This window comes from Branchiostoma lanceolatum, chromosome 12, assembly GCF_035083965.1.
Source record: "Branchiostoma lanceolatum isolate klBraLanc5 chromosome 12, klBraLanc5.hap2, whole genome shotgun sequence".
Classification (NCBI taxonomy): Eukaryota; Metazoa; Chordata; class Leptocardii; order Amphioxiformes; family Branchiostomatidae; genus Branchiostoma; species Branchiostoma lanceolatum.
This window is the reverse complement of record NC_089733.1, coordinates 8,143,606-8,167,371: the sequence shown is the minus strand read 5'-3', so window position 1 is coordinate 8,167,371 and position 23,766 is coordinate 8,143,606. Positions and strand designations below refer to the sequence as shown.

At 39.3% G+C, this 23,766-nt stretch overlaps 1 protein-coding gene across 4 annotated transcripts in view; it reads right to left on the bottom strand.

The window, feature by feature from the left end:
- Nucleotides 1-7,416: 7,416 nt before the first annotated feature.
- LOC136445983 (F-box/LRR-repeat protein 7-like) overlaps nucleotides 7,417-23,766 on the bottom strand; it is a 33,741-nt gene continuing 17,391 nt past the window's right edge. For 2 of the 4 annotated variants that reach the window (XM_066444239.1, XM_066444242.1), the window contains 2 exons: nucleotides 10,639-11,220; nucleotides 7,417-8,518 (listed from right to left, as the gene is read on the bottom strand). In XM_066444239.1, coding sequence (XP_066300336.1) covers nucleotides 7,782-8,518; nucleotides 10,639-11,220 — 1,319 coding nt within the window. In that variant the 3' untranslated portion in view covers nucleotides 7,417-7,781. Of the gene's footprint in view, nucleotides 8,519-10,638; nucleotides 11,221-13,233; nucleotides 13,307-15,897; nucleotides 16,090-23,766 lie in introns of those variants that run through there. The other 2 variants (XM_066444240.1, XM_066444241.1) reach the window with 2 other exon arrangements.

Here is a 23,766-nt window from a genome sequence, read left to right as displayed (position 1 = left end):
GTAGATTTACAGTTGATATATAGACCGTATGTTGGTTACAGAATGTTTGATGCATGTGTAGACTTACAGTTGATATATAGACCGTATGTTGGTTACAGAATGTTTGATGCATGTGTAGACTTACAGTTGATATATACGTATGTTGGTTGCAGAATATTTCATGCATGTGTGGACTTACAGTTGATATAAACATGTACCTTATGCTAGTTGCAGAGTGTTTGATGCACTAGTGTGTAGCATGTGTAGACTTACAGTTGATACATAGGCCTTACGCTAGTCAGTTCAGAATGTTTGATGCATGTGTAGACTTACAGTTGATATATAGACCGTATGTTGGTTGCAGAATGTTTGATGCATGTGTGGACTTACAGTTGATATATAGACCGTATGTTGGTTGCAGAATGTTTGATGCATGTGTGGACTTACAGTTGACATATAGACTGTATGTTGGTTGTAGAAAGTTTGACGCATGTGTTTTGGGTCAGTCACTCACACGGAGGCCTGACTTTTGTCTGTGCGCGTGCCGGGTGATGGACCAGGCGCCCTCATCTGCACAGGTTAAGGACGGGAGCAATTTGTCTTGGAGAAATCTCCGTAAGCCCATCCTGCAGGTTATAGATGGTGTGCCTTTGGGCGTGGAAATGAAATTATGTGCCCGGGGACTCCCAGGAAGGAACGTGGATTACGCCGGGACTCGGGATGGACGGCAATCGGCCGACGCGAGCTTTAAAAGGTCGAACTCATCTCAACTTGGACTAGAATCTCGAAATGAAGGCTGGAAAAGTTGAGTATTTACTAAGACTGGAATACGTCACGTAAAATGAACCATCCCAAGACATCCGGTTGAACTGTGAATAAATTGATACAACAGCAGATTTGATATCCTTTGGTTTTTCCTTTCTTTGTTAAAACTATGCCAAAGCAACACAATTTTATCTTTAAGAATGAAAATATGAAACCATATACTAGCTTTAAAAGATGACTACTGCATTTCATTATTTCAGAAAAATTCTATTCCGTGAATTTCAAGTTGTCATCACTAAGGCTTACTAATTTTCACAGCAGACGACAATTTCTGTGAGTTTGTTGAAGACTAGATTGATGAAGTTACCGCAAGTTATAGATGGGTTCTTGTGACAAAACGCGACCGTGTTACGTTTCCCAAGTCGCAATCCCTCTCCGGTAACTACCGTCTTCATGTGAACTGTGTTTATCAGACGGGACCAGCTTCCCTCTCCCTTTGCTAACAGGCAGGTTATTCCGTTGTTGATGGACTCTGGCAGTCTCAGAGAAGACTCAAATGGGATTTTGAAATGCCAGGGGCCAGATGGTAGGTATAATGCCGTCTACTTATTCATAATAATCCCGTTTTCTTTGCGCGCTGGGAAAATTACGTTTTGATGGATTATTCAAGGCTAACGTGTTTTTGCACTGAACGTTTCTTGGGAAGGGGAAAGTTTTCTATGTATCTGTAATTTTGTTATCTTTCTAAGATTAGATTTAATCAAAGCTACTTCAACATCGGTATGGATGCCATCCACGCATGCAACGAAACGAGAAAAAGCCGAACTTATATATGTTTTAGAGTAGTTTTAGGACCAATGTTTAAGATTAGTATTATAATACCGTGACACCTGGAGGGAGAGAGCAACCTTAGTCCGGGCAAGCCGCTCGATATGATGATGATGATGATGAGTATTGTAAGTCCTGTCACTATGTGCACTTTCTTGCTACTTTATTTGTTTGCCTGTATGTAGCCGTATATGGTATGAATGTACAATAAAGTTAATATTTTATTCATCATTATACTAAGTTTGGTCTCTATTTTGAACTAAAAGAATTTAGGGAATTGGATATCATCTCGGGTGAAAATATTTCCAAATGGTATCATCCAAGTAATTATATTAGTTTCGTCCGATGAGCCTTCTTATTTCAGCACCACTCCGTCATCAGAGATAATCACATTATTCTCCGGGACCTGTGTAGGTGTAGGAGGTTGGATACAGGTGGGTTCTTGTATCAAAACTGACGTGAAGGTAAAGTGGATGCAAAGTTCGCAGAAACAGTTACAGTGTAATCTGTAATATGATTTATTCTTCATATTTATATATTTCATGAATATCTGTAAGTCTTTAAGTGCAAAGTCTTCGGCCGGTGTTTCTGTGCAAGATTTGGACTGATCAGCCACGCCTGGACTCACAATTGCAAGGGCGACTGAAGTCAAGGTCACCATCGACTACGATAGAAGAACGTCGTCAGCTGTAACAGCCAAACTATCAAAAATCATCTCCTCTGCTTAAAGTAACGGCCAAAAAATACAGAAGATCTTACTTTCTTGTTCGAGTTGTTTCACTGATTCACTTTTTAAAAGGGAACTGATTTTTATCTGAGGTGTCTCTAAGCAGATGTTGGCGTAAAAAGTCGTAATGTTTTTGAGTGACGGCTAGGGCTTCTCTGACAGTCCCTTATCCCAAATAAGCAGATGAATAGTTGAGTAAAAGGTCAAAGTAAAGGGAAAACGATGTTCAAATGTATCATCAAACTACTCATTACGTACAAGTTGACAGTATACATGAATGTGGGTGGCGCTTCGACGGGAGGATATGGTGTTAGGTGGGCTCCTTGATCCTTATCACGTTAACAAGTGTCTTAAAGGTCATTTTAGATGTATGTACATATGTCTGGACCCATTTGGGAAAGTTTCCCCTGACTTTAAGCCTATATTTTGACATTTTTCAAGTCGGTCCTACATACCCTATCATAGCCTAATCTACAGTACCGCTCCCGGCCGCCTCCAGAAAAGTGTTAAGACGACCGTCAAATTGCCAAATTTTCGTCTTTTCGGGAATGGGAAATAACGAAAGGCTCGCAAAGGGGTTTCGATCATTTTATGCTTGTTTGCCGTTCTTTCCAAAAAACGACAATCTAAAATCATGATCTACGATATTCAAGACATGAAAAAATGTTTCTTTTCATATTTCAACGAAGTGTAATGTTAACTGTAGCTAATCGCAATGTTTTTGAAGGAAAATGACGGATAACAATAACGTTAGTAGTAGCTTAAGTTTGATGAAAAGTGACTGCAATGTTTGTCATTATTATAATTCATCCATGTGAATTTGGCGTTCTGCTTACAGATGCTAGCTTTCATCAGATAACGTTAGGTTATGTATGTTATGATGTATTGGTGTAATTTTGTGCAATTAGTACAGTATAGTTGGCTGTTGCTGTTGGAATGTCAAAATTGTGCATACATAAGTGTTGTTCCGTCTGTGTCATAAACCACAATGGAAAACCTTCGAGGGCAAGCTTATGTATGGATATGTCAATTGGAGTCAGATGATCACGACTATTTAATTCAAATGACAGGGTATTTGGTTGTTAGGTTAGAGTTTTCTGTCATAACAGACGTTTAAATCAATACACATGAACATTAATGGATAAATACCGAGATGCTACAAGTATGTCAGAGCTTTAACACCAAGGCAATCCTGTAAAAACCAGCTGCTCCTCCCGGCGGTCAAGCTTATATTGCACCTATAAGTGATCCAAACACCCTCCAGCATTTCGATAGGGAAATTGGATCTGCTGATAGACAAATAGACAAACGCAATTAGATTCGTTCAACATTCAATGCTGTCTTGTTTCACAAAATAGAATTGAAATTTGGACTCGTAGCACTTCAGAACATGACAATTTATAGGAGATAAGTAGTCGATCAATTCTGTTGGTAAAATGAGAAGGAAACGTGTCGTTAAAGCCTACCGAATGGATATGTTGGTGAAATGTTTTAGATATTGTCATTCTTGATTTTAGATAGCCACATCATTTGAAACAATGTTGAAATAACCTTAAAAATTCAAACCCCCTTTGCGAGCCTTTCGTGATTTCCCCATTCCTGAAAATACCGAAATATGGCAATTTGACGGTCGTTTTAGCCACTTTTCTGGAGGCGGCCGGTAGCGGTACTGCATGTTAGGCTCTGATAGGGTATACCGTCTCGACTTGTAAAATGGGAAAATATGCAGCACATTGGGCTTGAAGCCCTAGAAGACATCCTCAAACAGGTCCAGACATCTTCACGTACATTTAGAAGACGTTTAAAAACACGAGTTGGCATGAAAAGGATCGGTTTTAGGCGTTGCGCTCGGAGCCCAGGTAACACAATGTCCGCTTGTCGAAGCGCCACCTACATTTCATCTTCATGCTCTCATCACTGCTTGCAGGTAATTTGCAGGTTAAAAATGTATGTGGACATTATCCATTTCCCCTATTCAACTGATCACCTGCTTATAGATATGGGGCAAGGGGACTGCCAGGAAAGCCCGGCCGTCACTGAAAATATTACGATCTTTCCTCTACATCTGCTTGGAGATTAGTTTGGTTGTCTCGTTTCATGATCAGGAGAACTAACTTCTATATCTGTTCTTTCGGGGCATAATTTCGGTATGTTGTCCAGTTTCAGAAGGTGGTGTAACAAACTGGTATGAATTCCCCTTTTCTTTTTGAAAACTGGCTAAAGTCGATGCGGGTTCGGATGCCATCCATAAAATCAAAGTGTAATTGGGGCTAGAAGAAGCAGGTTCATGTGTTGGATTTTTGTTACATCGTATCAAAACAAGACAACCTGCTCCTAAAAGAACATGTACAAGTGAAGAAATTGATTTATGCTGTGGCTGCCATATTGGCAGTACGACCATTAAACGAACCAGGTTCGCTGACGTAAATTTAATGCAGTACTTTCAACCGCTGCTAGAGGACGTTGTGAGACCGTCAGCAATCCAAACCAAACCTGCCTGGAAATGAAAGCTATGAAAAGGCGAACGCGCGTATGGTTCAATTAAGGGTTAATGACCCGCCCCGAGGTTTATATGGTGTCATAACGCCTGGTCAGGTGCTATAACCATCGAATAAAACCACCGAGTGAGCGAAGCGAACGAGGTGGTTTTACGAGGTGGTTATAGCACCTGACCAGGCGTTATGACACCATATAAACCGAGGAACAGGTGGGTCATTAACGTTATTATCACATAGCCTATCCAAACTGACCCATTTATTTTTAATTTTCGCCGGGTAAAACCCCTCACATAGCCTATCCAAACTGACCCATATAATTTTAATTTTCGCCGGGTAAAACCCCTCACATAGCCTATCCAAACTGACCCATATAAGAGAGACAAATCCGCTGTATAATACATACTATTAGATTCTTTATTTAATACTATACATGTAAAATCAATCCAATGCACATACGATCTTTATATAATCCAATGTAAACAAGCAGTAACTTGTCTTATTGTTATGGACACATAGACTTTATATCGGGCGGTATAATTTTAAATTTCTGTTCAATTTTCACAATTCCTGACGCCCGATTGTTAAACGCTTAACAGTTGGCTGTGGTAAGAACAATCAAGCATGTTTACATTCCCTTTCATGATTTGCTTGTAGTTTCCCGGGGTAATTCTTGCTCAAGCCGGAAAATAATCCCACAGAAGCGTACACGTATCTTGCTGAGATCCTTGTAGGTAGAAACTTGTAAGAATTTTGGCGATTTTGACCGTAATTTTTTCGATGCCAACACATCGGTTTACGTGACATTTGTCATGGGGAGGGGGGCGTGTTTAGTGCGTGTCACGTTTGTTTTGAACACGGCGACATCAATTTGCCGGCAATATTTTTAATTTTCGCCGGGTAAAACCCCTCAGAAACGTGAACATACCTTCCTGGGGTCCCCCTGGGTAGAAACTGGGGAGAAGTTCGGCGGCTTCATGGGCGATTTTTTCACTGCCAAGATTAGCTTGGGGAAATACGTTAGCCTGGAATCCAAACCTATTTTCGCTCCCGGGTGTCCTCTCCGCAAATTTGCGCCAGTTTCTCGCCCCTGAACTCCTTCAGCATGTTCCTGGGCGTCTTACCCAGCTTCCAATGACCCGAAAACTGACTCTAAGTCGGCGTCTGACAGTTCTTTGACGAAAAACTGTGGTACTCAGCTCCGTCGAATTCGAGCGGGTTCCAATGTCGTCTGATCTGGGCCGGTTCCACTTTGACGGTGGGGGTGTGATAAATATTGTTTGTAGTCCTTCCGTTTGAATTGTACTTGAATTGAATTTGTTTTCCTTTTTTCATGTATTGTCCATGTATGCTAAGGAAATGTTTGGGAATTTTAAGACAATAAAGATATTCTTAACAAGTATAAGAAAAAGATTCATCAAAAAGATACCCCCTCTACAAAATGCAACGGTTGAGTTCTGACATGACGTCAATAAGTGGTGTGTTATGGCGTGATAACAGACCACTTATTGTGGGCAATGGAGGCTTCTGATTGGTCGACGCCATCTACCTATGTGATAATAGGAATTAAAGTTCATTGAGCGGACTGATAAATGAAAATAGAGAGCGTTGGATTTTAAATGGAATTTGCTGCTCTACAATGTAATAGTCGTCTGTTGTAACGTTACAGTTTTCAACATCTCATGTGAACATTAGCCCAATTCCTCATGCATGCATTGCACGCACACACACACACACACACACACACACACACAGACATGCATCACACACACACCACACACACACACAGAATTTACATACCACTTGACAAGTAGCATTGTTTCAAAATGTTCTTTTATTGATATACAAAACTATTTCACTTGACTTTTTGAAGCAAGACTATCATATATATATATATATATATATATATATATACAAAATAATTACATTCAGCAATATAGAAAACACACAAACATTTTTACATAGATCAATCTTTTAGTCATTGGAGAACATATTCAAAAAGACACGAATTTGGAAAAAACGTAGCTAGAGTCAACATTCAAATCAAACAGCTGGTAAAAGCATTCCTCGTGTGGGTCAGTTGTCCCTGTGCTACATAACTTACATGTTCGCTTGTGTATTCTATGAAAGAATTCCTCATTATAGCTGAAAACTCATCTACATGTATTCAGATATGCCGGTATATTTTGCAAAACCTACTAGTGTGCCTTGGGTACATGTGTTACATGTTCTACATGTAACAAAGAATCTTTATAAACAACTACAGGCCAATGACCCTTGTCAACAACCAGCAATTTTCAAACCAAGATCAAACCATGATTGCAAATTTGTCTAGCAAAATTTGTGATACATCTATCAGCAAGTGAACAAATTGTTCTTTAGTTTTATTCAGAATAAAGTTTTTGAAAATATTTTCAGAGAATGTTTTGTAGTGCATAGATTATGAGAGTTTGCTGTACAAGCAGATATGAGAAATATAGGAAAATTTGTGATGTATCAATAAATAGAGTGATTGTCTTCACAAACCTTGACTGTTTTTTCTGATGATACTTATGAAAGTTTCACATCAAAACATTCACATACTATTATGTAAAAGCAGATAATTTACAATAAAACATCACAAGCACACAGTCAATAGATGTCATGTACATTCTCCCCTCCCCCTTCACAAGTTATTAACATTAAGTGTTGAGATATGTACAGTTAAAAAGTCAATTTTGTACCGCCATTTAGTTTCCAACATCAGCATACATGTATGCCAGTAGCTGTCACTGCCATGTTGTTGTCTGGCATGATAGTTAACCCCTTTGCATGCCAAGTTATCTGCCATCCAGTTTGCAGGTGCGAAGCATACCAAGGTAAATATATAAAACTGGCCCTTTTATGTGTTACAATTCTGTATCATGGCATTTACATGAAGATCATCTTATAAAAGTATGTCATTGACAGGCAGCCATTTGGCAATGGTTTGATGTTTGTAGGAAACTCTAGCAGAAGCCAGGATTTGTGTGTTCGATGATGCACCGCTTACAGTGTCTCTTCACGAAGCGGTACGCCTCTGTAGAGATCTTACAGTCCTGAATGTTCAGCATCTGAAGGTCCGTACAGTTCGCCGCGATCATCTGAACACCACGATCGGTGATCCTCTCGCACGACTTCAGGCTCAGCTTCTTCAGCAGCGGACAGTTCAGCGCGAGAACCTCCAGTCCGCGATCGGTTACAAGCGAGCACTTGCCGATGTCCAACGACCGCAGCTTGTTACACTGCCGAGCTAGGTACTCCACTCCAGTGTCCGTCACAAGTTCGCATCCGCGGATATTCAAGTATCTGAGTTTGTTGCAGTATTTCGTGAGTGTCTTGATGCCAACGTCGGTCACTTGATCGCAATGTACGACGCTCAGGTACCTCAGCTGTGCACCGAGCCTCGCCAGTTCCCGGATCCCGAAATCGGTCACCCTACGACAGTCCGACACGCTGAACTCCTTCAACATGGCGCAGTTATTCGCCACGTATTGAACGCCAACGTCCGTAATCCGCACGCACCTCCGCAGATAGAAGCGCGTGAGTTCGCGACAGTTGCTAGCGATGACCTTGAGCCCGGCGTCCTCCAGTCCGTAACAGTCCGTCATGTCCAGGTACTGGAGGGAGATCTGTTTACCGTGCAGCGGACAGGCCCGCATGGTCGCCTCAGGGGTGAGGGCGATACAGGTGATACATGGACAACCTGCGAAAACAACAGGCAGAGCAACTTAATGGCTTAGTATTCCCAATGGCTATACTTTAAGAAATATGAGTTAGAGTTTAGATTGTGAATGAACGAACATATTTTTGCCATATTGATTTCTTCCCCCATACCATAGAAGCCTGCCTGCCCTAGCCTGGGGTCTCGATCCTTGCCCCCTATGTATAGATACTTTGCCCGATGTTGTTATCTGGGGGTAACGTTGATGATGATGATATTCTCATTACAATTATTTTATTGACAGTTTACTTTGCTGACAAAAATTTAGCCCATATACAAACAGAAATGACAAATTCAATGCTTATAACTTAGTAATTAGTCAGACTCAAAGTCCTCTTGCATCTCATAGTACATCTAACTTGAAAAGCCATTAAAAGTTGAAACACTAGCATGATTAACAACCCTCCAAACTTTACGACAGTTGAAATACTGTCCAATGATAGAAAGATTAGATAAGAGATGAATAGAACGCTTCCATGGTGACACACCCCTCATAAATGTCACAAAGTATGGCAGAAATTTATGATGGCATGTTTTTGCTCCATTGTTTACATTCCTTACAGAAGTAATATTATCCATGCATTGTTTTCATGGGTCCCTCAGCCATTGTGATTTTTTATAGACCGAGACTTTCCGCCATGCCTCTGTTGCCTCTTGGCATTTCGACGTCTCAGTTACAGTGACTGTACGCAGTATGGGATGGGACAATGCACCGCAGTGTGTTGGTTTGTGGTTGTCATTTTGGTTGTTGCCAAAATTGACGGACAACACTGTCATTGACAGGTGTAAATGACTACAAGGTGGTTTTGCATGCAAGGTTGGATTTCAAAGGAGACGAAAAAGACCAGCAATTCATGACTTTAGGAAGTAAAGCATTAACCGGATAGAGAGTATATGGTCTACATACATGTAGGTGTCACAGGGATCTCGTACCCCCCGTGAATTTGAACCCCCCCGGTTCGAAATCACTAGTGAATTTGCACCCCCCCGGTGCGAAATCCCTAGCGATTTCGCACCCCTCTAGTGATCTCGCACCCCCAGGGTAGTATGTGTTCTGTTACGGCATTCATAATTCCCAGTGGCTATCTTTTTAACAAATTGATTGGTAACTATAACTGACATTTCAAATGCTCTGTTGACTGAAGTGCTAACGAAGCGGGTTGTGCAATGACTATCTGGGAGTCATGGTTCTTGTGTTCAAATCCTGATGGCGACATTTTTTTTATCCCGTAGTTTTTAACATTACATAACTAATAATTCTTACTCAGAAATGTCATAAGATTTCGATTAAGGCTTCGATAATTTTTTTTCTAACCCTATTTAAGTCATCCATTCAATATGTGATATAATTTTGTATGATAAAATGTTATTCAAGTCTCTAAAATAATTTAAAAAATCAATTATGAACATTGAAGTAAAACTATGAACTAATCGTACATTCCTCATGGCACAAAGGAAGAATATTACAACGAATCATCGTGCACAGAGAGTCACCATCATCGCGCTGTGCTGAAATACTAGTAGCGTTACATTAGTCCAGGGCATGGGTTCCCGGAGTCTTAGATGTTTGTTCTGTCAGACACAGCAACTTGTAATACTCTCGATTACCATGTTAAACTATGGCTTTACTATATCAAAATGCAGTTTTGAATATAATTGCTGCACAGACAGAGCACCTTTCGAAATATTTGGGGGGGTTCAAAATCCCTAGGGGGGTTCGAGGAGGGGGTGCGAGATCCCTAGCTGGGGGGTGCTAGATCGCTAGGGATTTCGCACCGGGGGGTTCAAAATCAGGGGGGTGCGAAATCCCTGTGACATAGGCAGTTTACAAACAAAAGCAAGCCTTTTCAATCAAAGTCACTGAGGAGGAAGAATGCCAAAAAAATATTGATGGCATTTTTAAAAAAGTTATTCTGCCAGTGTACAGTTTACATAAAAAACTTTCTTGAGCATACTTTTTCTTGAGAACCTGATGTCATTTTGACCTAGTTTAATTTGTTCACATAGACAAGGACACACGACTAGATCCTGAACTGTGATTGGTTGAAACATAATTACATCATGCAATACAAAAACACCTGTTCCCTGTCCCATGTTCTCACCTGTGATATCCAGGTGCTGCAGGTTGGGACACCTGGAGACGACTTCGTACAGCGCTTCATTTGTGATGTTGTAGCAGCCGGCAACTTCCAGTGTCGTTAGCTCCGGGCACCGTTTCGCAATCACATGAAGTCCCTTATTGGTCAGCTTCTCACATCCGCTCAATTTGATCTTCTCCAGCATTAAACAAACATTGGGAGTTTCCCGCGAAAGTCGCCATGTTAGAATTCTCAAGGCGCGGTCGATGTCCAATTTTTCGTTTGACATGTCGATGTGAGTCCAGAGATGCGGCTCCCAGGACAGGTCGTACCATCTCCGATCCACGCACGCGCATTTACACAACTGGTCCGTGGGGAGGTACGAAAAGATCTTCACCACGAGATCGTCCGAGAGAAGGTCGAAGGGGGAGAGACGGCGGTCCTTTCCGAGTTTGCCGTTTTTCTCGGAGTTGTAGGGGATGGTGCCGTCACCGTTGACGTGAACGCTCGCGTACACCTTATGGCTGTGGGAGATGGCAGGTTTCAGTCCGTTCCGAGGCTGGTACAGCTTCCTCGGCGGGTATGGCGGAATCATCTCCGTCTCTTCTGTAGAAACAAGACAAACATTTATCAGAATGCAAGGGGCGATATCGATTTCTGCAGTAGCACATGTTACCTGTAATATTCACAATTTAAACAGCTATACAAGAATCTGATTAGCCTGGGCATCATCCTAGTTAGTTTTCCTCAGCCTGCCCCACATGGGCTAGCTCATTACCTGACATCATCACCAGACAGTGTGCGAATGTGAGAATCCACAGACTGGCTGGTTAGCAGAGGAGCCACAGAAAACTAACTAGGCTATACTGTAAATGCTTTTAAGTTTACTGTGACTTAACTTTGCTGTAAGGAGAAAATGTAGTGTTCATGGCGGTTCTAAGTTTGCAATAGCGCTATAGTCACATACTGTACAGTAATGAAAACATCGGTGGTTTTAAGATCGCGCTGAAGCAATCAACATAAAAACTCAGTGAAAATTTCAAGAATTACAGTAGTCTGGTGATGCACCTGTCAACATCAATCCCTGAGGATAAAGGGGATGGAAGCTGACAGAACTCTCTCATATAGCAGTTTCTGCCTTTGAATATTATTGCTGTATCATTGTCCAGATGCTGAGAGTCACATTATCCAATACAAACAGTTCTGTTTGATTTTTCACATCACTGACCATGGAAAACCTGCTGGAAAGGAATGCCTTTATATGACTGACAGCTTGCTCGGTGAAATGACTGATTTGGTCTTGCATGCCTTCAATGAGACATCTGATAGAGAGCTACCAAAATAAACAAACTCCTGTCTGAAAGCCTTATGTATTCAGCAAAAGCTTTTAGCCTGACATCCCATAACTCATGTATAAAATCTCTACCCTGAAATACAGTATATGAAAAAGCACAGTCAGTTGCATGTGCCGTTCTTATTGGAACAGTCTCTTATTCTGCTTGTCGCCATTGTTATCTTGCACTGTCTGTGTACTTTTCTATATAACGTTACTGTTTCATTTTGCAATTATTCCTTGGGCAAGAACTTGCAAATAAAACTTCTATAGATTACTGACCTATCGATATAATATTGTCTGTTTTGATAATTGTGCAGCAGAATTATTGTGCCTCAGATATAAATCTGTTCAGACTGACAGCTGGTTTTAGAGACTTGGAGTAAGATGTCACCATGCTGAGGTGTCAATCACCAGAAAGACCCCTCTGTCTGGCAGCACCTAACTGAAAACAGGTGCCCCCCTCCCAATCAATCATCATGATCTACTGCAACAGAAAGCACAGGGCAAGAAATGGGCACAGAGTTTGGGTTACTTTTCATTTCAACAGTTACTTGAAAATGTCTCAACAATTACAGCTACCACATTGATGGCATAGTTCGCTACAACACTTGTTGCCAGAAGCAGACATGTCGTAAAATTTTGTCTTTGTAGATTTCAGATATCTAAAAGATAACGTTTCAGACATTGTTGTCTGTACTGGGATTTTACCCTTTTTGTACTACCAATCTACTTTAGTTTATAAAAACCAATGCCCCATTGTGGATCATTATGGTTTTTGGGAAGCAGGGTTGTTGGTCCTGGCACCCGTATGTATAGTCTAGTCTATCTGTGTTGAAAGTTGGTCTGAAGATGTTACTCAGCCCTTCACATGTCTGTCTAAGGAACCGTTCATTCAAAGCTGCTAGAAGGTTGAGGCCAGTTCAAGGAAGTGTACAGATGTTGAGAAATGTTCCTATGTGAAGGAATTTACTCGACCATTATTAAAGGTACAAAAATAAATCTGGCTGGCTATTACTTTGTAATGTTTTGTAGTCAAGTATATGACCATACATCAGTGTATATTATCAGTCTGTGTTTTCATTCATCTCAGCTTTTGAAAATAGATGTTTCTACATTGAACGAATTTCACTAGTAAAGCAAGCAAAGAACTGTCACCAACAGAGACCTTGCAGCCCATGTAGGGTGCCTTCCACAACAAGAAGAGAAACAACAACTAGAACACGCCTAACAGCTGACTATCAACCTCATTGGTGCTCAAATACCTTCTATAAGAGGACACTTACTTGCAGTACAAGCTCCCATCTTGGCTCCCATCCCCATCTATGACCTAATGATTTAATCTCACACCTGTCTGTCATCACTTAATCGCAAGCCCATTGGTCAGACATAGGAGAGGGGCGGTGCCACAAGTGGTGAGAGAGGTGCCCATGATTCCAAACAGATGTGCATGTACACATGTATCTCTTTCAACTGTACAAGGCACTCTTTGTCTGTTGGGTAGCAAAAATAATACCATGTGGAATCCGGAAGCTAATCTGCAAGTCTGCACCCTATTTTGAGACTGAATCATTTTGTCAATCATCTATGGACAGCTGTGCTCTGTGCTCTGAATTTCTTGTTCACCTTTCACCAGTTTCAATCATCGAAGGTATTCTACGGGGAATTGTCGAGGGTAAAAATAGATGTACAGTATACAGCATGTCAGTAAGGTTTCAAATTCAATCATGTATTACAAATGATCGGAGGAAAATAGAGCCATTTTTTCAAGAAAAAAGGGGCAAATGATGCATTGAAGTTCGCATGGATTTTATTTCGCACTAAGGCGAAAATGGAATGTTTGTGCCTTTGCGGTGGTTTTAAGTTCGTGGCAGCGCTATAGTCACATACTGCTACAGTATTGGACGAAAATGTTTGCGGTGGGTTTAAGTTTGCAGTGAAACGGTCGCCGCGAAAACCGCGAACATAAAACCACTGCAAACATTTCTGCATTTGCAGTATCTTTTGGCTTTCCTTTTCTGGAGAACAGACCATTGATCCATGATCTGTTATATCAGTGCTAGTTAGTTTTATCTGTTGGTAAGCTGTTGTGAATAAGGAAGGTGTCAGTTCTAATTAGTGTAACTGTCCCTGATGACTGGAGGGGAGGGGCAGAACTGATCCTTCTCCACCCTTGGCTCCGCCCACGTCTGGAAATGACCATAAAAGTCAACAGGGGAAGAATGGACTGTACCACTCTTCTTCTGAGGGTGGGAAAATTTCATTTATTTGTATATTGTCCCGTTTTACTCGCCCTGGCACCTAGAAAAAACCCATTCTTCAACTTAACAAAATGCTGAGAAAAATATAAGGTTGTGTAAAATACTCTACCTTGTCGTATTTTGCAGAATGTCTTCGTAGTTCATTAGTTTTAGACTGTAGAATATATCTCAAATGGTTCAGAAACTAAGGACTTAGAATAAACCAAAATGATAGAACAAAAACATACATTATATGAGAAAAAAAACATTCTTGATTGTTATAAATTCTGTACCACCCGAGCTTTTCAATTTATCTTCACTAGTTGGCTAATTTGAAATATAACTGACATAAATCGATGCAGAAAGTTGTCATAAGCTCTGAATAATTAATGTTCTTGCCACATTGTTGAATGGCATGACCGATTAAATCTTGTTTTGTTAAAGCAAAGGTAACAGACTCGGCAGGCATGCCTGACTGATTATGGTTTGGTTCATGGGAAGGTTACACAATGCATTTCTCCATTCCCCTCTCCACGGAATTGTTTGAATAAACAATTCCTATAATTGCTTCTCCAAGGATGGTTTATGTTTAACTTTAAATTGAAGCATGGACCAGCATACAAATGAAACACATTCATTATAAAACAGCTTCCATTAATTCTCCTAGCTTTTACCATTTGAATAGCTTACAAAAATCCATATCACTACTAAAATCAACAAACCCACTTACGATGAAAAACGTGGGTCTCTTCATTTTCCACTGCCTTCAAAAAAGAAGTCAAACCCAACCATAGTCAACCTTAGTTAACTTAGAACTTTGACAGTAGTCTAGATAACTATTTTTGATTCCCATGTATTCCCATGTACTTGTTTGTCTGCAATTAGCCTTCGGGCATGAACTTGCAATAAAGTTATTATTATTACTTTGATGATGTTTCCCCCCTTTTTTGGGGTACTTTTTGCAGAGTATATTTTTTCTTTATCATTATAAATCTTATATCCAATGTAGGCAAAGTCACATTACCCAATGACAGTTAAGTGCACCACAATGTTCACCATGCCTTTCATCATGTACTGTCAAAATGTAGATAACAGCTAAGTCATTTTTGATGATCTACCATGGCAGGTGTCTCTCATTAATATAGAACAAGGAATAATCAATGTATTTTTGAATACTATACATAGCACTACCTCTTGGGAACAAAAGAATGCAGGGTATGAATTAAGGCAGTACTCTGTCTGGATCTTATTTTGAGACAAAAATAGGAAGAGGAATTGAAGTCAGGTTGAATGTATCTGAATGGATGAAACAATGTTCTGATTTTATTCATTGCTCACTTCGTAGTAAAGCAACCTAAAAAATGTGTTTTTTTTCTTGTTTGGACTAGCAGTTTGTACCACTGTTCACGTTTTGGCAATTCTGATATCACGTCCGACATAATTATGTCATAAAAATATTATGGAATCAGACTTATCAGATACAACAATACATCAACCAAAGAAATTGTCACCATCGTTTTCAGCTTCAGATTCCTTTGTGCTACCTCGGTATGAACAGTTTTCTGTGCAAAAATCCCAGATAAGGTAGAACGATTTTAACATTTAGCTATTACTGTCTAGCTCACATTTATGAAAGCCCTCCAGGCATTATTTACACCTCTATAACTCCATTATTCCGCAGCGTTCCCCTAAATATGTTACACTTCTTACCTTTAAATGTCACACGGTATGGCTTCTTGTTACCCTGGAAATGCCCATCTCTGTCTCTACTACCCCGCATCATTTTAACTGACGTTGTCTAAAGCTCGATCTTGTAAAAAATGTCCAGTAGGTTTCAGGGGAAAGGGCCGGAGGTATGTGATTGCTCCTTGATGAATCGAGGGCCCGGGGCGAATAATTGGTGGTGCTATCAACAAAGAGGGTCGCACCACTTAGAAGGACTGAGAGGGGGGAGCTATATCTGGGTCAAGATAACACAATATCAATGTATTAAACTACAGGTTTGACAGACCTAAAATTTCATACATCATGTGAGTGCGATATTACTTACTGTCATGAAAAAATGGGCTAAAAAAATTTTAATGGCAGTACTGATGGACTAGAATTGTTTATTGAATCTAATGACTGACTAATACATTTGTAAGTGCATACACAAACTATTTTCTACTAATTATTTTTTCAGCTTTCAGTGTGAGTTTCATAATTTACCTGCAATAGATAGAAATTTAGAAGAATATTTCCAGACAACCCTACCTCCATCAGTTTTTGGCTTGCCCTCTTGAAAAACAACTTGAAACAATTTCAGCCACAAGTGTTTGGAGGTATGCTTTTCAGCCTAAACAATATGCAGTCTGGAGGTCTTTCCTCAATCATATCAAATCGACATCAGAGCAGAAAAACATCAAGTGCCGACATATCCTGTATCAGCCAATTTCATTGGTCCTCGATGGCTTTGCATCTTTGTGTCCAACCATAGCCCATGAAAATTGTGTTTAGCAACCAAAATAACGTTCGATTTTATAAACTGTAGCAATCGTAAAGGATGACCACGTATGCCATCAAATTTGTCAGCTTTAATACCTGCAATGAGCATTGAAAAGTGATTATTTTTTCTGAAAACATGGGACAGCAGAATGTGTATTCTGTATTCAAGGATCTGTACCTTGTAATTCAAGATGAAAGATTACAATCTTGTAATCATATTTGACACAAAGCATATGTACCTGTATAACAATCCCTGTGGTATTGCCTTTGTTAGTTAAGCCATTTGTTTCCCACTTTTGTACCAAATTTCAAGTTTTCATGTGATGTTGTCCATTGCAACCCTTATCTTTATTTACAACATGGGCAAGCGTTAAGGGCATGTCTTTGTGACATCTTGAAGTGTGTCATGATCTCTTCTTTCCAATCCATTGCCTTGTGAGCCCACTGTGAGATCAATTTCAGATAACATCACGCAAGTCCTCTACTTGGCATTTGCCGGAAATTGATTGGAGTGAAGGAAAACAATCTTGGGTGACTGACGATGGAATGGAAAGATAGAATTCAAGAAAGGTCTGGGATTTTTTTTTGCATGAATGTCAAAACAGCTGAGGCAAATAGGAAACTTTAAGGTTTTTTTTGGCACATTGGAAAAGTAAAAACAAGATTATGTAAACAATATTGATCATCCACAACAAATTTCCCTTCACTTTTATCTTTACTGCATGTTATGCCAAGGACAAGTAAACGTCGTATCATATTATAAATCTGAACAAACAAAAGAATTAGACTATCAAAGCTGTGGTGACAAAAAGGGTTAGAATTCTTGTATTTGTCAACAGAACATTAATCATCAACTTGTGACTGGAGATGTGGTAATCATTTGCATAAACCGCAAACCATTACAAAGTCGTTAGAACCAATCAATCTATCGTTACGAATCTAAGGATTAAAACAGGATGCTAACTTCAGGAAGCCAGTGGAGAACAAAGAGGTGTGAGGGCAGACGTCCAAGTTCCTGTCAGACCCCTGCTGGGTGTAGGAATACCTGAAAGTCCAGGGGACCAGCTGTCTGACACCTGCACACCTAAACCTATTACAGCCTCGTAAATTCTACACCATCGGGAGGGAGAACCCACAGATACCAGGGAGGTACAAGAAAGAACCTCCTTGCAGATACCAAAGGGTGGTGAAGCTGTATTAACGGTTCTTTCTTTCAGGCAAAACCTCTAAATGGATGTGTAAAAGTGTAAAGGAGCTGAAATATTTCTTATATAATTTTCTGATAAAAGCATACATTATCACGACCATTTTTGGCAAATCACCATCATGCTTTTTGCTAGTTTTCACACTTACTTATATCATTTATACTTTGTAGAACTGATTCTAGGCCTTGACATACAACTGATTCCATAGCTAGTAGATTGTACATGTATAGCAGCAGCTGGCCTTCATCTAACCAGGTGACATTGCAAACAGTAGCCCCCACTTTTTTGGTAAAAAAATACTTGAATGTGAAAAGTTACTTCAGTTAGCAAAACAATGCAATGCTTCATGCATGTTCTTGAAAAAGTTACAGCAAATTGATTGAAATTTCTCTGCATGATAAGTTTGGATGTGTGCAAAGCATTCTGGGTAATATTTTCTTACCCAAAATGCATTGCAAAGGAATATACTTTAACATGTCAGATTTAATGTTAAACGTACGATATCTGGCGATATTGCGGCGCCTACCGTAAATAGATTTTATGATTGTACATGGTTTTTCAATTCAGTGGCAACACTGCAACATCCAATAAAGTTATCTTGTATCTTGCAACATTTCTATCTAATGTAAATTTTGCTACCTTTTGTCACAAAAGCGGCAGAAGCCCCTGAGGTAAAATATTTCTACCCTATCATCATTGTTTTTCTGCTTTAGGCCGAGCCCACCCATGTGGAAAGAGCGACAGGCACCCTGCATGCTAATTAACCCCCAGCTGTCGGGTATGATTAGGGGCGGCATGGGTTCACATACCTGAGGAAATCAGGTCAGGGAAAACAAAATGGTCCTTATGGAGTAAAGCATTAATAGAGTAGAGTAGAGTAGAGTAGAGTAGAGTAGAGTAGAGTAGAGTAGAGTAGAGTAGAGTAGAGTAGAGTAGAGTAGAGTAGAGTAGAGTAGAGTAGAGTAGTGTAGAGTAGAGTAGAGTAGAGTAGAGTAGAGTAGAGTAGTGTAGAGTAGAGTAGAGTAGAGTAGAGTAGAGTAGAGTAGAGTAGAGTAGAGTAGAGTAGAGTAGAGTAGAGTAGAGTAGAGTAGAGTAGAGTAGATCTTTTCAGCCAGGTAATAAATGTGGAGTAACGTTACAGGTACTTTCTGTAACTGTGGTATGAATGTATACATGCATTGCTGAATTGCTGAAAGTATATATATACTAAAGTTAGATCTATACCCCATATAAATGACAACATAAAATGACAAAGTTATATTTTGGTTAAGTTGTAGACTATCTTATCTACAAACAAGTGCAAGTGGACAGGAAATCTATGTATCCTGAAAATTGGATGTGTGAAAGTTTCCCATTACTGTACAATTTTCTGGTCATTTAGATATTCATGTTCTTTCATTTGCCACCTTAAGTACTGGAAAATTGAAATTTGCCAAGGAAAACAATCTTGAAAATTGAGAAACATCAGATGTTGGTTCCAACCTCACTGACAAAGGCACTTGCTTACATACATGCTCCCACTATAAAGACCACACAGAATGGTTGAGTTGCACAAATATTTATCAGGCATTACTTATAAATCAACCTGAGCCCTGTCCCACCCAGCTCAAGACAGACAAGCCTATACTTCCTCCCATCTGAATGTTTGGATCTTTTCTCTAAGTCTCCCATAGAAGTTCTTTGTGAGAGTTGAACATCTGAGTGGTATCATATAGTAGTACGAAAGATTACCTCCAAACCCAGGTAAAGACTAAGAGACCATGCCATGAGGAGGTGTTAGTGTGTGGGGGATACAGTCACACAAAAAAAGTGATCTCTAGACTTGGAACAATGTACTTGTTTGTTAACCATCACAATTTTTGCAGCTTATAATTCTATATTTACAACAACTGAGGTAAAAAAAATCACCTTTCTAGGGCCCTTCTTACTTTAATTGTTTTATTATACCTGATGCTTGCATGCTGTTTAAAACGATATCATATTATCATTCATGAATCTATAGATTTCCATTTTCTGACTACTTCAGTACTTTATAATGATTGAATTCTAGTGGTATGGTGTGACAGATAATATTGATGAATTTTGTTAAATATATTGAAATGTTTCAATACTCAAAAAAGATCATTATCTGAGATAATCCAAACAGACATAACAAAATAGTATGAAATGCTAAATTTCTTTTCAATTACACTGTCTAACTACAAGGTTGCAATTCTTTTTTTTTGGCTTGCATTGATATTTTTCCAGGGCGAACAAAAAACGTTTTATCTATTTTCAGCTGCCCAGGTGACCTTGCCATGTAACCTTCATGCCTTATTATCTCTGCTCTTCATAAACAACAAAGCATCTGTCAAAGGTCTTCCACGAGGTAATCCTCAAAAGATATACAGCATTACAATTTCTACGAGAGACACCCTTTTTTCTTGTGCAAAACAACCCCCCTATTTGATTACAAGTCGATTCATCACAGATTCCTTCAGGCAAGGACAAAAGCTCAAGTTCCTCCCACAAATCCCCTGTTTTCAATTCTGGTGTGGCAGTGGACAAGACATGATCCCAAGGTCTGCATTCCTGCTATTCTCTTTGTGTAGGGGTAAATCTAATAAACTGGGGAGGGAGATCAAAGTTTCAGACATCCCAGCCCTGCATGAGGGCAGAGAAAATAGTTGCTCATCTTTGTTGCGAGGTGGGAAGAGTTTTGACAAAAAGCTGGGACGCAGGATAGCCCTATCCAATATTCTTTGCTACTTTAGTTTAGAAAAAATTGCTATCGAAATAAAAGAATTCCTCTCGTATTTTGCTTCTACTTCTACACTGAGCAATAGTAACCCATATCTCAAAATTAAAGCAATGACAACTGACTTTTCTAGTTCATCATGACTTTTTTACACACATAGAATCATTCTCTGTGGAAATTTACAAATCCTCTGTTGTCATAATTGCATAACAATGGCATTTTGCAGCAAAAGGTGTGTCAAACTTTCCATTCTAACTGGCTGTCATGCTGGAATTCGAATGGCATACCTGAGAAGAAAAAGCCACAAAGCTAAGAAAATATTCCCCTGCCATCTTTACAAGCTGTGTTTGGCAGTTATTGGGACCACTGTTGATTTTAAGCCTTCCCCCATTAGCTCTGTAAAGAACACACTTCCTACCCACAAATGGAGAAACATCCTGCCCCTTTTTCACCGCTGTGTTTGATTAGGTAAATTATTGCTCAATTAAGGTCTCATGAAGTGCTTAGCACATAGTTGTGTCCTGAATGTTATTGTGTGAGGTGGATGGATACCTAATGTATGGAGAGAGTTAAGCTGTAAATGCCATAATGAACAATAGTGATCAAACCAATGTATTCATGACTTGTTTTATGAGTCACCTTTGTGATTTATTCAGTGCAGTGTACCACTTCAAGATACACATGCACCCTAGCCACCTTGAAATTCCTTTTCATTTTCATTCTGTAACGTTAATTCTCTCATTGCAACGCTGTGGTTATAACCTATTTAGTTAGCTATTTTGCATTATTCTTTATGATTGCCAAAAATATGTTACATCGAGAAGAAATAAGGAGTATACAGGAATGTTCATGCCTGTACTATTTGACAAAATGCTTTGATAATCCAAATACTCTGGCTGAACAGAATAAAAGGAGCTTCACCACACTAAAAAGCTTAGTAGTTATTCTTTTTTTCTTCTTGCATATTTTCAGACATCTACACATATTAGTGACTTTCCCTATCAATTCCAACTAAAATCAAATGATTCTATAGTATCTATTTATCATGATATCTTAAATCATAGCAAAATATGGTGATTTAGCCAACAGTAACAGATCTGAAATATGATGGCTGGGATATGTATGAAAGTGACAGGTTCAAATCATCTTAAAAACACATCTTGGCTTAACTCCATTTATCTTAATATGCACAGCTTAAAAGCTTTGGTTGACTGATAAGATAAAAATGGAACGTTGTAGGACACTTTCTACATTCATACATTTATCTCATAAAAAGCATATAAAAATAAAGACAGAAATGTATATGAATACCATTGCCACCAATGTTGAGCCAATATTTTGACCACCCAAAGAAATACAGTAAATAACATTACATTATGCATGTTTCACATGTTGCTACCCTATAATCTTTTTTTCAAAGGAAAGCAAAAGTTTTAAAAGCATTTACCCCCAGCTGAGGTGGCTGTTGGCAGTTATACTAATCTAGTAGAAAGGTATTTCAAGTGATAAGAGCCTTTTTGAAAGTACCGCTGTTGTCAAATCAGTACCACAAAAATGGGCTCCGAAACTCTTATCTGTTGATTTTGACTGAAAAATTGTATCAAAATGTATAATTAGACTATACCCTTTCAGACCGTCAAAAGGGTATACATACTAGATTTCTAATTAAAAGTTGAAAAAAATGTTTTGCTTGTCTGTTGCTTTAATTGATGAAAGAAATGCCCCCACAAATAGTGTCACATCTAATGATCTAAAAAGTATGTAACGTCAGCATCTTCTGTAGAACAACAACACATGATTATCTGTCCACAGTACATTTTATCCTTTTTCACACCTTTCAGGGTTCATCAATCTATGCAACAGATATTGTCACCTGATAGAGCTTGCCCCATTGTTGGCATAATCATAGTTTCAGTAAAATAACAAAGACCTGTAAGACACTCCTTTTCCCACTGTAAAAAAAGTTGTTTTGTAATGACCAGAGAAGATCCTGAAAACCAATCACAGTTTACAATGCTCAGTGCTTGCGGAATGATATTTTACTGGGTAGAAATCTTTGATGCAGAACAATGGTGTAGGACACAACCTGCAACAGTGATTTTCCAATTAAGGCCCTTGACACATTTAAAAATTTCCTCGCATACTGAACAAGGCTTAGTGTTGTACAAGGAGCCTTGTGTTGTAAGACACGATACAGGTGTTTCCAAATGGAAATAAAAAGTTGTTTACAGACAATCTATTTCTGACTCATTTCTTCCCTTCTCAACCCCAGGGGGGTCTCCTACACAGAATGTACAGTTTGACTTTAATTACACACAACCAACATACCATTCACATGTAGATACACAGCCTCTGGGTATATGGAACCCTTTGTAAACAAATGAAGGGCTGAAAACCATTTTGTGTAGGCTTGCATCAGTCTTTTGTTGGACCGTCTATACTACACTGTTTGTTCCGAAGTAAAATTGTCAATTTAAAGTTATTTTCCTTTCATCTCAAAAACAAAAAAAGCACTCTTTTCTGGTATGCCTTTCTTTCTGGTCAGAGCGTTCTTTTTCTACTTCATCACCATTATACTGTTATAAGCCATCATTTTCCTTTCAGAAGTATTCATGATGGCTAAGTGTTGGAGTCCATTTAGCAGTCTAACCGCTATGATTATACCATCGCGACTAACTTTACACAATGCGTCAGTGACAGAAGTACCATCTCTTAGGATAAATTGGCTTAGAGAATCACTCGCCTGACTTAAAGTTGTGTATCGAGAAAGACAAATGAAGACAGTAATGAAGGTGTGGTTAAGTCCCTGGATAAAGTATGACTCTAAATGACTTTTCTGTCAGATGTCAAAGAAGGCTGATTTTGGTGAATCAGTAGAAATGGATAAATGGACCAAATTTTTCATGTTCGTTGAAATGCTGATCCTTGTTTTTGCAATACCACTCTCTTAAAAAAGCTAAGTCACATAATCAAAAAAGTCACTATCACCCCAAATGAGGCATTTTTGATACACAGTCACAGATATTTGTTAGATGCAAACCTTCCAGAATTTAGTGGAGTCAAGATGTTTTAGACATTGTTTGAAATGTCCATTTCCTTATCCAACGGCTGCATGTCTTCAAATGTGTCAGACAACCAGTGAATGTGCCACCT